At 40.7% G+C, this 13,959-nt stretch overlaps 1 protein-coding gene across 1 annotated transcript; it reads right to left on the bottom strand.

Annotated features, from left to right (window-relative positions):
• Window positions 1-1,227: 1,227 nt before the first annotated feature.
• LOC121812470 (parathyroid hormone-related protein-like) lies at window positions 1,228-13,519 on the bottom strand (the record flags this gene model as incomplete). Its single annotated transcript, XM_042214726.1, is given in 2 exon segments — window positions 1,228-1,339; window positions 13,296-13,519. A coding segment is annotated over 1 exon segment (107 nt), but the record flags the coding sequence as incomplete, so codon positions are not given.
• Window positions 13,520-13,959: the final 440 nt, after the last annotated feature.

Below are 13,959 nucleotides of genomic sequence, written 5' to 3'. Positions count from 1 at the left end.
AGATTTTAACTAAAACTTTCACCACTAGGGGGCAGCGCTAGCTGAGACATGTGCTCCCTTTTTAGTCGCGCTCTGGCTTCACCAATAGTTTTTGCTTTTACTCGGTGACCAATTTAACAGTTAAAGTTTAAATTTAATCACGGCGCCATCTCCTGATTCAAAACAGTATTACAAGAAAGAAAAGCTCCGGTTTGACTTTGTTAATATCTCTAAAATCAACAAATGCTTTGGACATAAAGTCAGTGCAGTCGAGAGGTCATTATGTTGACCCGGTGATGTAAAAACAAAATAGTATTAAGTTTTAAAAATTTGAAATACATTTAAACAAATTAATGTGCAATCATTCATTTGTTAACGTGTAACTCCTTAACAGAAAAAAATGAGACCTATCTTTCATAAAACTGCTTCATGAATACCAAAAGTTCATGTTTGACAGCCTGAGAAGCACAAATTAAAAATGAAAAACCATGAAAATTTATATATTTTTTTCTGTGAAGGTTCTCAGTCATCCAGGTCATCGTAGTCAAAGGAGCTTGCAAAGAAAACCGTCTGCACTTATTTTTTTAATATTAAAGAAAACATACTGAACTACAATTGAGTCTACGGAAAACAGGGTCAGAGGTCAATAGCTCCCACCGCTGGCTGATTTTTGATCCCTTCACTGCGCTCTTGTTTTTCTTTCCACCCAGGTAGCGTGAACCCCGTCCCCCCAAAAATCCCATTAGGTACATATCACACACGGCAAGGGAAACGTCTGGAGTCCATTAAGGAAAACCCGGAGCTCTGAATCACTCCGCTCTCCTCCTCCTCCTTCAGCGTCGGCTCAGAGCATCCTCCCAACGCTTACATCCAAAAACCATCTCAGCGATATGATCTTTCCAAAGTGGAAAAAAAGCTCCTGAAGTGTGTTTAAAATTCTGACCGAGCAGCGTGAAGGAGCATTTATTCTGCTTGGCATCAAACAGCTGAGCAGGTTTGGTTTGGTCCCAAGCCGAGCCGAACATCAGCATTATTCATCCAACTCACTCCCAAACGCTCTGAGAGGACAGCGAGGGAGGTCGGAGGGGTTTATCGCACCGAGATGGTCTCTGCTCTGGGTAAACATACAGGTGGGCGAAGGCTAACTAAACACAAACGAGCACATTTTCCAGCCTGCAGCTCACCCACCATGATGAGGCGAGCTGCTGGACACACATGAAAAGACTCAAAAATGAAATCCAGACTTACATTCTGCTGCTCAGGGCATCAATCGGCCGTCCAAAGTGCGGCACCGGAGAGCAGAGCAAGAAGACAGCAAAGCACCACTGCTGCAGGACCGTCCTGGAGAAGAACATTATTTCTGCAAAGAGAAGAAACAAGAAAGTCATCTCTCTCATTTCACCAAACAGTAGTTTAACCCAAACACGAGAAGAAAAGTTCACAGGAAACTTACGTTCCCACAGCAGCACAGAAACAGAAAAACACAGAAAACGAGTCCTTTCTCAAACTGTCTCAGGAGAAAATCCAGGTGATGACACCTTTAGGGGGAAAAAGCAATCCCAACAAGCCAAAACTCATCCAGCAGCTCCTCTTTGGTTTGTTCCCAGTTTAAAGCCTCCTCATAGAGTGAGCAGGGAGGTCATCCAGCTGCAGCTACAGCGGTTAAAGGTGAGCCCGACTGCAGTGCTGCAGGTCGCTCTGATGGGAGCATTTGTTGCATGCTGCCTGAGAGCTGCTGCAGGTCAGAGACGGGAAAGGGGAGGACTTGTTAACAGAGAGGAGGACCTCCTCACGCCTCCTTCAGGGAGGGGAGCAGAGGAGGAAACATGGCAGGAAGGTGGCGCTCAAGCAGCAACAAAAGCAAGAACCACAGCTGGATCTACGGAGGTCAGTTAGTGCCAACAGCACAGAGTCTGAGGCCACAGACGGCAGCACATACTTACTAAAGTCAGTCATTCCTGCAGCTGCATGTCAGCCTTTCACACTGTCACTGCACAGGTATCAAGGTCTAAATCATCACAACAAGGATATTGTTGTGATGTAAAAAACATGAATGACATTTAAACACATTTTTAAAGCAACTTTTTATAACTTCAGACACTAGTGTATATATTCTGTGTCTAATGTAAGCTAATGTGTTGCACACTGAGAAAATAGCATCACACCTTTTGGATTTTAGTGGAAAATCAGCCCACACCCTACTCTGCATCATTTAATCACTAAATGATTAATTTTTTTTAATTAAATAATAAAAAAAATCATGTCAACCCCTCACAAAGCTCTTAATATCACCCGGTTTTCAGTATGACATCATAGCAGGAATATCTTTGTTAGGCCATGAGAGGCACATGAGCCCAACATGTTCTTCAAACCCTCCACATGTGAGGGGCAGCCAGTCAGAAAAACTGAAAGCAGAACATGTATTTTTTTTTATTTCTTTTCTTCAGTGCTGATCACAGCTCGACTGTAATTCGTTTTTAAATCTCAATATTCAGTTCAGTAAAACCAAAGGTGAAGTCTGTGATATCAGGCGATGGCAGCGTCGCTGCGCCTAAACTTGGTGATGGTTTATGAGCGATCCACTCTGACAGCGGGTGTCAGCAGCGACCGTGAGCCATCACTGGCCTTTAGACTCGAGGAGTTAGGTGGTTTGTCTCAGGTACGATGCCTCTGAGGACAAAATCGAAGGAGGGTGATGAGGTCTGGCAGGTTCAGCCCTTACCTGTCAGTGCAGCGAGGACGTGCACAGAAAACAAATCACGTGTATCAACACACTGCAGATCAGGACATTTTGAAACTATGAAGAAAGTCGAGCGGTCCATTATTGTTTCATATTGTTGTGAGTGAGACGCTATAGAGTCTCCGTTAACAAGTATGCAAAACTGTACTTTCATCTATCTTAATTTGCAAATGGGATGTAATTAAATTATATACATTTTGATAACATTTCACTGTAAAGTTCATTAACTTTTAATTCTAATATTTCATGGGCTGACTTGTTCTTAAGAGTAGAAAAGGGAAGTTTAACAACCTTAAAGTTACGTAAAATAAAGATAAAAATCCTGGAAAAGTTCAGATTCATCTGTATCTAGTGTAGCTCTGCAATAGCTCCATACGCCGTGCAGGAGGAGAGCTTACATAAGAGCGATGACAGTCTTGGTGGTCTGAGGCTGTTTGATCCTCACACATGAGGAATGTTTCCAGCTGAGTCGTATTTAACGTGATTAGATCAGATTAGATCAGATTCCTGTAATCAGGTGTAGAGATCAACGTGTGGGGACGGAGCTGCTGACAGAAATGATTCAGTTTAATTACAACAGATCAGATTTATAAGTCGGGAGAAACCTAACATGCAAATATGAGACTTACACTCTGGAAACAATACACTTCTGTATTTTAAAGCCTACTGAAGCAGCTGGTTTCCATCATGATGCTAAAAAAATACTCATAGTAAATCCATGGATAGACTGTATGAGAAAGATGGACATAGCCACCTAGCAGTTTCTAGACTCCATTTCGAAGCGTCTCCAAGGTTAACACTAAAGGAACCACAGAGGATTTCTACCCTGTGTACACTTTCCATAATGCTAGGCTACAGAGAGACTTGAACTCACGACACCTGGTTTACAAGACCAGTGCTCTAACCCCTGAGATATGGAGCCTGGTATGCAAGATGAAGCTCCACCCACCACACCTGGCCAGCACTCAGGTGAGAGGCCGCCTAAGATTTTCGGACATGCACAAGAGCTAAAGCAACACAAGAGTGAAGTTTAAACTGATGTTTCAAAATACATGTCCCACATATGAGATTATTATTATTAACAACTTAAGTTAGTTGAATTAGAGTTTTTCTTTTTTTTATGATTTTTAGACATTATGACCTCATTAAGCTAGTCTGAGAATTGGCTACACTGCCACTCAAGCTCTAACAACAACCTTTAAGAAAAGCCATTAAAACTGTTAATATTTGTGACATATTAGCAATTTCAAATCTGATGAGCCAAAATGAAGCAATGAATTTTGAATTCTATTGAAGGTTTGGCAGAGGAGTTACAGCTAAAACACGCGGCACGTCATCCTGAAAGCAGAAGAAATTGTTTATGGTTTGTGGATTGAACGGCATATTTGTTTAAAACAGCTTTGAGTAACGATGTCTTGCAAAAGCACCGGATTTACATGTTTTATTTAATTTTGTCCGAGAAATGTGCATAACACACCTGATGTAAGCTGAATTTATACTTTTAACTGCTGCTTTTTTAAAAAATAAAATCATTTAATCTATGAAATACATTAACAGTGCAGTTTTGCAGTGAAACACATCAATGTTCTGATCGCTGAGAAAACTAACAGACCTGTTGTACTCAGTATTTATATATTAGATGATCAGAATACAAATCTATACATCAACCTTCTGGCTTCAAGTGGAGCCCCCAAGTTTCCTAAGTTAACCCCCACATATGTGAGAGCAAACAAGAGTAAGTCAGACAATCACGGCGGGCAGCAGCGCCATCGCCCTACCCTGCTCTGACTGACACTCGTTGAAATATCAGCAATGTGTTCCAGCTGTCGCTTCCCACAATTAAGACCAGATCTCACAGAAAAACGCAGCCCAGTGCACACTCAGTGGGTCTTATCTCTGTGGCGGGGAAATCACTGGTGGGAAAAAATGTTTACTCAAGCATGTGGCATCGACTTTTCGCATGTTTGAAGCTGAGATTTATGTGCAATTGTACAAGTTTTTCTAACCCAGCGCCATGGAAACGCTAGGTTTGAAGCATGATTAGAAACAATAGACAGGAGATTGATGTTACTGACGTTTCAGCCAACTGACGTCTGAGTGCACACAAACATTTCTTGGCTTTCTCTTCAGGAATGTTAGCACTGATTCCCAAACAGGAGTTCCACTTAGATATAATTACAGTTTATAAATTATCCTTCATTGTAGCATGAATCCACCAACAGCATCAAAACCACATGATCTACACTACTGTGCAAAAGTCTTAAGCCACCCCTCATTTCTTTTTATTTCTTTGAGCTAGACTTTGTGTATTTCATTTTTTATTTTATTTTTATTTTCTTTAGCATTACTTCCCCAGGCTTTCACAGTTCTTCTTTGGACTCTGGCTGCTTTTCGACTCATTTCAAGTCCAGTCCTTGTACTGACCATTTTCAGAGGAATTATTTTTTGTTGTTGTTGTTGTTAAGCCCATTAACTCTGACCTATGGCTAATTGAAGCATAAAAAGACTCCTAACTAAAGGGATAAACCAGTGTTGTGTCTACATAGCACAGAAAACTAAGCAAATAACAGATTTAAAATTGTATCTTGAGGCTCGTTGTTACTAGCATCAGAAAAACACAGTGTTTCTTCCCATTTCTTTAGCTGAATCTGTGAAAAATGCCAACGATAACACAGTTTGACATAAAATTGTATTTTTGCATAAACAAGGTGATTCCCAAAGAGCTGTTAGCTAAAAACCTAGCATATCTCAGCACGGTGTGAAGTGTCAGTTAAAAAAGGGAGGAAACTAGACAAGTGAAGGACAAAAAAAAGAACGTGAGGCCTAAAAGACTTTCTACAGCAGATGAAAGATATCTGAAAGTCATGTCAATAAGAAAGAGGAAAACATCCAGATAAGATCTCAGAGATGCATTTGGACCATCAGCTGATCAATCCATGTTTGAGAGGTATAATAGTGAGTTCTCTAAAGTCGACATCCAAACTGCATGAAGCCACTGTGATAAAACACAAGGGTTTCTAAGCTTCATTTTCACATCTCAATGTTAGCATTTTAGCCTCCACTAGATTGTTTTTTGGAGACAGAAGCATCCATGCTGACCTGTTTACAGATGGCCTAATACTTGACAGTGTTCAGGCTCTCTGCACAACAAACACCTCACTGAGCATGTGCCAGAAAAGTAAATGGATGCTGGTTTCTGTAACTCCTCATGTTTGTCCTGCACTCCTTCTTCCTCCTTCTCTCTTAGATGTTTCTTCTCTTGTCCAGCCAAACAGATATGAATAAATAAAGCTAAAACATCCTAGCTGGACCCTCCTTGAGTTACATGCAGACTCTGTCTTGGCTGGCTGTCTGTATTTAAAGAGCTGGACCTGGGTTTATGTTGGGACAGCTTTAATCAGTGTACCAGCTAACCCGAGCCTTCATCAGCTCCTCTAAGCGTAAAGAGCAGCATGAAAGGTGAAGATTAGCCCACTGTGCGCTCTGAAAATGTTTAGCTAACATTACTGACAGCCTCCTGGAGTTTCAGAAGAGCTGCGCTCCTCCTTCATGCACATATAGATATTTATCAGGGCTTCCCTGCAGCACGGACTCTGAGTCTAAGGCAACTGGTGCAGTTGAGTCAGGCTGTGTTTTCAATTTACCCAATTATCACAAACATTTTGGCTTGGCGACTGTGGTCTATTGATGCGTCCTTGATTTTTACCCAGAAATAGCAGCTTCACTGTAAAGGTCACTGTATGAACATGAGAAGCACACAATGAACACATTATTTGTTAAACCTGCAGGCTGCCAACATGAGCCCTGGACGCGGTGATGCAACAGAGCTTTCTGCTGCGCTTTTCATTCATTAGTGATCATAAACAGAATCCATTGTTCCCTCCCCAGTCACTGCTCGCAGTATAAAACAAGTCAACATTTGATGGTGAATGATTAATGCCAGAGGGAATCAGGGGAGTCGTTTTCCCCACAGTTTGTCTGCAAATTAGTCGAGTTCCTTCCAGTTTATGAGCTCCTCTGGTTGGAGCTGATTCAGGAACACGAAGTCCAGCAGATCCTCTTTACACCAGAGGACAAACAGAGGAATGCCATAGGTCTGTGGCGGGAACATGTCCATGTCCCTCCTCCTCCTCCAGAGGCTGGAAAGAAAGCTCTCATGTGCTTTTGGCCTGTGAAAGCCACTTTACCTGCATGTAAACAGGTACAAGAAAGAAAAAGTATTTTCCTGGCAGCAAGCAGCCTGTGGGGTCTGAGCCAGGAAAGCTGTTTTACATTCACAGAAAATTGCTGGGTTTTGGCAGAGCACCACATACACAAAACAAATGTCCGCTTTTAATCTGTGCGACGGCGCCCCGCCTCCCCTGCCTCTCTGCTTTTGAAAACAATTCTACACACAAAGCCATGTACTGTTGGCGTGCACCCCCATCCACGGCCCTGACTCCCTCCTGAGAGCCCCTGCATCTCCTATAAGTCGTCACAACACAGTCAGGTGAGGGGTGTCTAAGGAGATGCTCAACAGAAAACCTGCCACAACACTGAGGAAACATTTGGACTCTGCTAGAGTAGCTTTGTATGGTTCACAGCTCAAAGTAATCCTTCTTTATCTCACACCAGGCCTTGGTGCAGCCCAGTGGCTCTCCTGACTCTTTAAAACAACTTCCTTCCACCCAAACTCTGATAAGCACGCAGTGAATTTCCAATCGTGTCAGCTGGTCATGAGGTCGGGGTGGGGAGTAGAAAACTCTGGGAATCTGTCTGCAGCAGCTCTCATAGTCAAGGAATTACTGTTTGTGGTTGGACCACGGTGGTGGAGCATGTGTTCCTGTGGTGGGCGTGGGTTGTATAAAGTGAATGAGAGTAAAACAAGAGGGTGGGAGGCTGAGAGTTTCTGTCCATCCAAATACAAACTGTACATTCCTGAATTCCTCAGGTCAAACATGTCACCGCTGAGCGAGGACAGGGCTGCGAGGAGGAGGAGGTAAGCCAGAGGTCAAAATGAGAGCGAGGGGAAGGCCACCCCTGAGCGAGGGAGAGGTAGCGACTACTCCTGGTCTCTTCATCATCGCTCACTCATCTTCATCCATCACCCTTCCCCGCGGCCTCCATTCCTCACAGCGAAAACTCCTTTGTGATTTAGGGCGAGTCTTCCAGCTACCATCGCGCAAGTGCCATCACGTCTGTTCACAGTGTGAGGCCAACTCTTGTTCACAGGAGTGTTCATGCCTCACTTCAAGGTGGAATAATTACAAACACACACTCGTTCCAGTCAGCTGCACGACATTACACAGCCGCACAAAAATAACTCAATCAAACTTATTCATATGTTATTAATGCACAACACCAGCTGTAATGTTACACCACCCACCAGTAACCAGGACTGCAACCCAGAGACACCTGTCAACACCGCCCGCCAGTGATGTCAGACATAAGAAGAAAAGCTCCATAAAATTTTACTATTTTACTATTCATTATCTATGATATTTTTTACATTTACTATTTTATTATTACAAACAACACATGCACAGTAATGACTTGGTATGAAGACTGTTTCGTAGTAAGCTAATAAATAACCTGGTGACGTAAAAAAGAAAGAAGGCTGCTGCGACTAGCACTGTTAGAGCTAGCCACTCTCCACAAACTGATAGCAACACTTAAATCACAAGAACAAGTGCAACAGACTCAAATTAGCAACACATTCTTTTACTACTTTAAACTACATAGATATGTTTGACTATTTCCATTCAACAGATTGTCTCAAGCTAATGTTATCATTAGCGTTACTATGTTGCTATTATATTTGGATGATATGCACCTGTAGAAAAACAATCTAGAAAATTAGGAGCAATAAAATAATTTTTAACGTACAAAGAAGAATATACAGGTAGTTGGGTTGTGTAACCACACTGGGTAAATCTGCCCCCTTGTGTTGAAGGTTGAAATTTTCCTCATGTTTTTTTTTTTTACATAAAGTACCCCTACAGAGTGATTTTAATCAGATTGAAATGATGGTAGAATATTTATTCTATATCATCTACATTTTAAATTTTTTTGAATAAACCTTGTGAAAAAATGCAATTGCTTCTTTTTCAGTTATTTTTCCTGCCCGCTGGATGTCCGTGGGGTTGCTGCTGTTCGTTAGCTCTTTAACTGGGCACGAGTAGCCTCCACAGTTGGTTTTAATAATCCCCTAGACTGCCACTTTCTTTGTCATTATGTAACAGCTGGATCCTGAAATATTCTAAAGACATTAAGTGAAGTTTTGTTTACATTCTTGCATAGTGTATATTTTTATAATGACTTCTCTGCACTAATGTAAAGTTTATGCAGGATAGTTTCATATGTGTCGGGACTGATAAGTTCTTATAGTTTTTACAGAGTTGTGCTGTTTTATAAAAATACATGGCATGGGTGTAGTCTGTGTGGTTCTGTGAATGATAGAAAGGCTTGAACGAAGTCTGCAGTGGTAATGTTGTAGGCAAAGAGAGCTGTGTTCCTCAGTTGGCTTTATTAATCGAAGCCAACTGCCTGTTTTCACTGATGTGTCATCTAAACTCCCACCAGGAGCCAGCAACTTAAAAAAACGATATCATACGTCAGCACAAGTAACTGAAGAGGAAGAGCAACGCTCAGCAGAAGTCATTCCTGCAGTTCTCTGGCATTAACTCTCAGCAGGATGAATGTTACAGCAGCATAGAGCTCCGAACACCAGCATCATGGAGAGACCAGGGGAAGGCGCCTGCTGTCTGCCTCTCAGGCTCTTAGGGTGAATTTTGCAGATGTCCCCACATGGGTGTGCATAATCTGCTGGTGTGTCACTCTTGGATCCCACCAAGGCAATCAAGTCCCTAAACTCAATTAGATCTGATTATGGTTAGTGCTGCACTGCCAGCAAACTGGATTAGAATATGGAGAGGACAGAAAGTGGTTTTGAGCAGTTTTGACTTGCTAAACAGTCTTTATGGGTTTAGGCTTGTGATTAGATTAGCATTTAAAGGGAGACACTGAAGGTATTTGACTCTCTAAAGCAGTCTTTAGTACCAAACTGTGCTGTCTGTGAATATGTCTATGATAACAGGACCACCTGCTTGTATTTAGTTTGGATTACAGGAAGGATGAATCACTATCGGCAATTCTCAGACATTAGGATCCAGCAGCGAATGAGCGTCCCCCACAAAACAGAAAACAGGCTAACTGTAAAATTTTGGTGAGAAAACAAAAAACAACAACCCAAAAAACCTCAAGAATTCATTAAAACAAACTCATTAGTGATGCAGTGTGGTGATCGATCATGAGCACCACAGAGACATGAGATAATAAGCTCACTAAAAACCACAAAGAGCATAAAGAATGGACACAGCTTCTAGGTCAGAAACGTAAAGCCAGTGCAGAAATGCCTTTAACCTGCTTTCTATTCTACCAGATGGTGAACGCTGTGGTTGCTGTTACACCCCTCTGAAACCCCTATTCTTTTTGCAGTGGCTGTGCAAGAGTCTGCAGGTGTTGCCTGGGCTGAATTGATCATTGAGGTGTTGATAAAGACATGTCTGATACAGACTTTGGAGAGGCACACCAGTTTTTGTCTTCATGCTCTTTGCAATACAAACTATTTTAGCAAATGTAAAATAAAACCTATGCTTTTTGAAAATTTGATGTCAGTACTTATGTTTATATTGCGGCATGTTTATATCATAACATAAGATGGGGGCTCATCCAGGATATTTTGGACTCTATTTTGGATATTTTTGAAAAGATTAAAAAAAAATATTTTTTTTTTAGTGGGTGAGTGATGGTTACAGTGTTCACTGTGATTGAGCAAACTCTCATTAGTCGATATGTTTCAGGCATCAAAGCACTTGTTTGTTGTTTTCCTTTATTGTTTAAGTTTATCATGTTTGGAGGTTTTCCTGGGGTATGCTTCAGAGTTTGGTAGACTACATCTCTGGTCTGCTGCCTGCTCTCAAGTTTTCGTTTAAAGTTTCCTTGAGCCTGGTACTCTACTGAGGAGTAGGTAGGTAAAGTTTTTTGTTGATGGTGTATTTGGGAGTTGCTCAAAGTAAACCAGTGGCACTGAACTCTGCAGGAAATAGAGATCAGGTTGAGACCACGCATTATTTATGGTCCTATGGCTGAAGCAGGTGGGCCTTATGTTGAATTAGCATATAGTATGTAGTTGTAGCCATGTGTATAGATCTAGTACACCAGTGTTGATGGATGCTAAATAATGAGGTGATTGCTTTGTGCTGTTATCTTTAGTGCTGTGGATAATCTAGCTACTTTTGTTGGATCACTTGTGAGTGCTGTTGGCCAAGTAATGGAAATAACACTTTGTGGTGCTGAGCCACTCTTGTTGAGATTATTGTGTAGAAATGGCTTTTGTAGTAGTTTTGTAGTAGTGGCTCCATTTGTAGTTGGTTGCTAGTATGCTCCCCAATTGGTTGGGGCAGATGATTGTTGGGGTTTTCTCTGTTATATTATTGTCTATCTGTCTTAAACTATAAAGCTTGTTAACCACACCTGGTGAGGCGTGGATAAAGACATAGCTCAGGCTGACTTTGGAGAGGCACACTAGTTTTTCTCTTTATGGCCTTTGCGGTACCAACTATTTTAACAGTAGTAAAATATAACCTGTTTTTTTTTTCTAAACTTTTGAGTCAGTCTCCACGTTTATGTTGGTCATAACACTGCAAAAAGACTTCTGGTCCTGTCAAAGTACAGTATATAAGGAAAAGAGCTCTGACTTAGAACTTTACTAAGCTTAAGGACTGTCGCTCAGTTTGGATCATACTGAACAAAATATAAAATCTATTTTATAGATCTTGGTCATACCGATTTTCAAAATGGAGGATGCTCATTGGCTAATGACAAATTGTTAGCCAATGAATGGTCTTTTTTACAAACAGACCAACCCATCTCATCACATCCACACTTTTGTAATCAAGGTGGATGGCACAACGCTCAGATTTCAAAACTCCGCTTCAGAAATTAAATGATGAGGTTATTTTTTTTTACTTTTCTTCTGTCCTTGACCTAAGTATGAAAATAATGTCAAACTAAATAATTTAAAAGAAGACTCTTCACTTTTCATTTGAAATACCACGCTGAAAAACACCAAAACACAAAACATGCACATAGGCAATTCAAACTTTTCATCATTGGTAAAAGAGATCTTATAGAAACAGAAATATGCAGTCGTAATATAAAAGTTTCTCCTGTGTGCTATGGTTACTGGTTGGTGGGAAGTCTGAAAATGTTAATAAGTAAGAAAATAAACTCCAAGTTTCTCAGAAGTGGAATAATATATCTTTGACTCATGTGCCAGTCACCTTTAGCTGCAAACCAGGTTTTCCCTGGAATTCACATACAGTGGAGTGTTGTGCAGTAAAACATAAATAATCTGACAGGAAAAGCATAACATGAGAATTGGATAGGAGTCATTCTTCGGAGAAAAGCTAAAAAAATGTTCTTTTTTTTCTGATTCACAGGATGAGAAAGGACACGAGTCTCTGTGGGACTGTGACGGAGCACAGTAGAAAAAAAATCCACTCCCTTCAGTCTTTCCTTTAGTGGTGGATCATTTTAAATCCTCATTGTATTTAACAGCTATTTTATAGTTTAAACTGATGGTGACAGCATTTCTTCTCAATGAACACAAAACCCTGCATTATCTTTCTGCCATGTTTTGTAAAATCACATATTGCTTTATTATGAGCTATGATTTCTGACAGATGTTCATACACAAAATGACCACTACCTCTTCCTCGCACAGACCACATTTATACTTCATATATAGTTGGTAGTTACTAGCTGTCTAGTCTATTCAGACTGGTAGCTGTTATGAAGCACACATGCTCCATTGTCCCTACTATGCTCAGTGTCACAGTTTTGTACTTAGAAAAATAAATTTAAAAAAGCTACATGGATGTAATAAAGTCACCAATAAACACAATAACCATGCTAATATTTAAGTGTTTCAAATTTCTGTCCAAGTACGGTACAGTCTTTTGTCCTTTAAACAGCACCTCAGCATGCCAACACACTCAAAACTTTGTCCAAACAGGTTCTCTCAGTTCTTAAAGACCCAATCTTGACCCTATCAGACCGGCTCAGGGGCAATAATCAGTGTTATTGGTTCTGGGTCAGATTTTAATTGTTTTTTATTATGCTTTGTTCTCTTTGGACCAGGATAATTTGCCATCAGAGCCATCTCTTTCAAATAAATGTAACATCCACCTGGTCATTTGTCTAGATTTACAGGTAGGAGCAGGATTATAATAGCTTATAATACATTTCTAAATAAGAGTCATAAATACATTTTTTGCATTATATTATTTTATATTAAAAGCTATTCTATAGTTCTATACAAAGATTTGGACATTAACGTAACTTCAACTCTAACCCTGTCCTCAATTTGCTGTTCAGAAATGTGGTGGATAAGACAGAATTTTCTTTCTATGAAGGACTACTCTGCAGACAGAAGCACAAACCCAACATCTTGGTTTCTTTACTCTGTTCAAAGTCGTCTCCGTCCTCCTGTGCACATATGACAGCAATTAATTGTTTTGCATTTTGTACTCACCAGTTTTAGAGTTCCTGTCTTCTTCTGATTCTTCTGATTACGAATCCAATGAGGAGTTGTAAAGAAAATCAAAATTTCCTCACTCCTCTTGTCATTAGAGGTGTTCCTCTGAAGAGAGAGGAAGGTTTGTCGGCGTCTGCCGGAGTGTTTCTGCTCCTGAAGGTTTGCAAAGCCTTATAAATAAGGTTAAGCCCTCCTGTTGACATCATATGCCGGTCACTGCCATCATCACCGCCTCATGGTAGCAGCAGAAGCCATAAGGCTGCATATATAATTAGATGGATGAACTTACTCACTCGATCTGCTCTGCACTCCTCCCACATCCCTTCATTTTAAAAGAGGAAACACAAGACACCACAACTTCACTTCAATTCAGAGTCAGATCTAATGACACATGTGAGTGCTCCTTGTTGTGTTTGGTTCCCGGCCAGTAAATCTGGTTTCTTCTACCAGTTGTGGTTGTTTTACTCTTGCTTTGTTAAAAATTTCAGTGTTTTTTACTTTTCTGCACGTCACTGAGGCATGCCAATAAAATTAAATATTATTCTTTCACCTTCTTAACCTTTACTTAGGCAGATTAATATGATCATTTAAAAGCCAGTCATGAAAACAGAATTGAGACAAACCAGCCGAGGTGGGTGTTGTGTCTGTTTTTGTCTCGGTT

Source organism: Haplochromis burtoni, unplaced genomic scaffold, assembly GCF_018398535.1.
Source record: "Haplochromis burtoni strain Fernald_Lab_line unplaced genomic scaffold, NCSU_Asbu1 Contig_607, whole genome shotgun sequence".
In the NCBI taxonomy this organism is placed as follows: domain Eukaryota; kingdom Metazoa; phylum Chordata; class Actinopteri; order Cichliformes; family Cichlidae; genus Haplochromis; species Haplochromis burtoni.
Note: the sequence above shows the minus strand (reverse complement) of the source record. Positions and strands in the feature narration are given on the sequence as shown.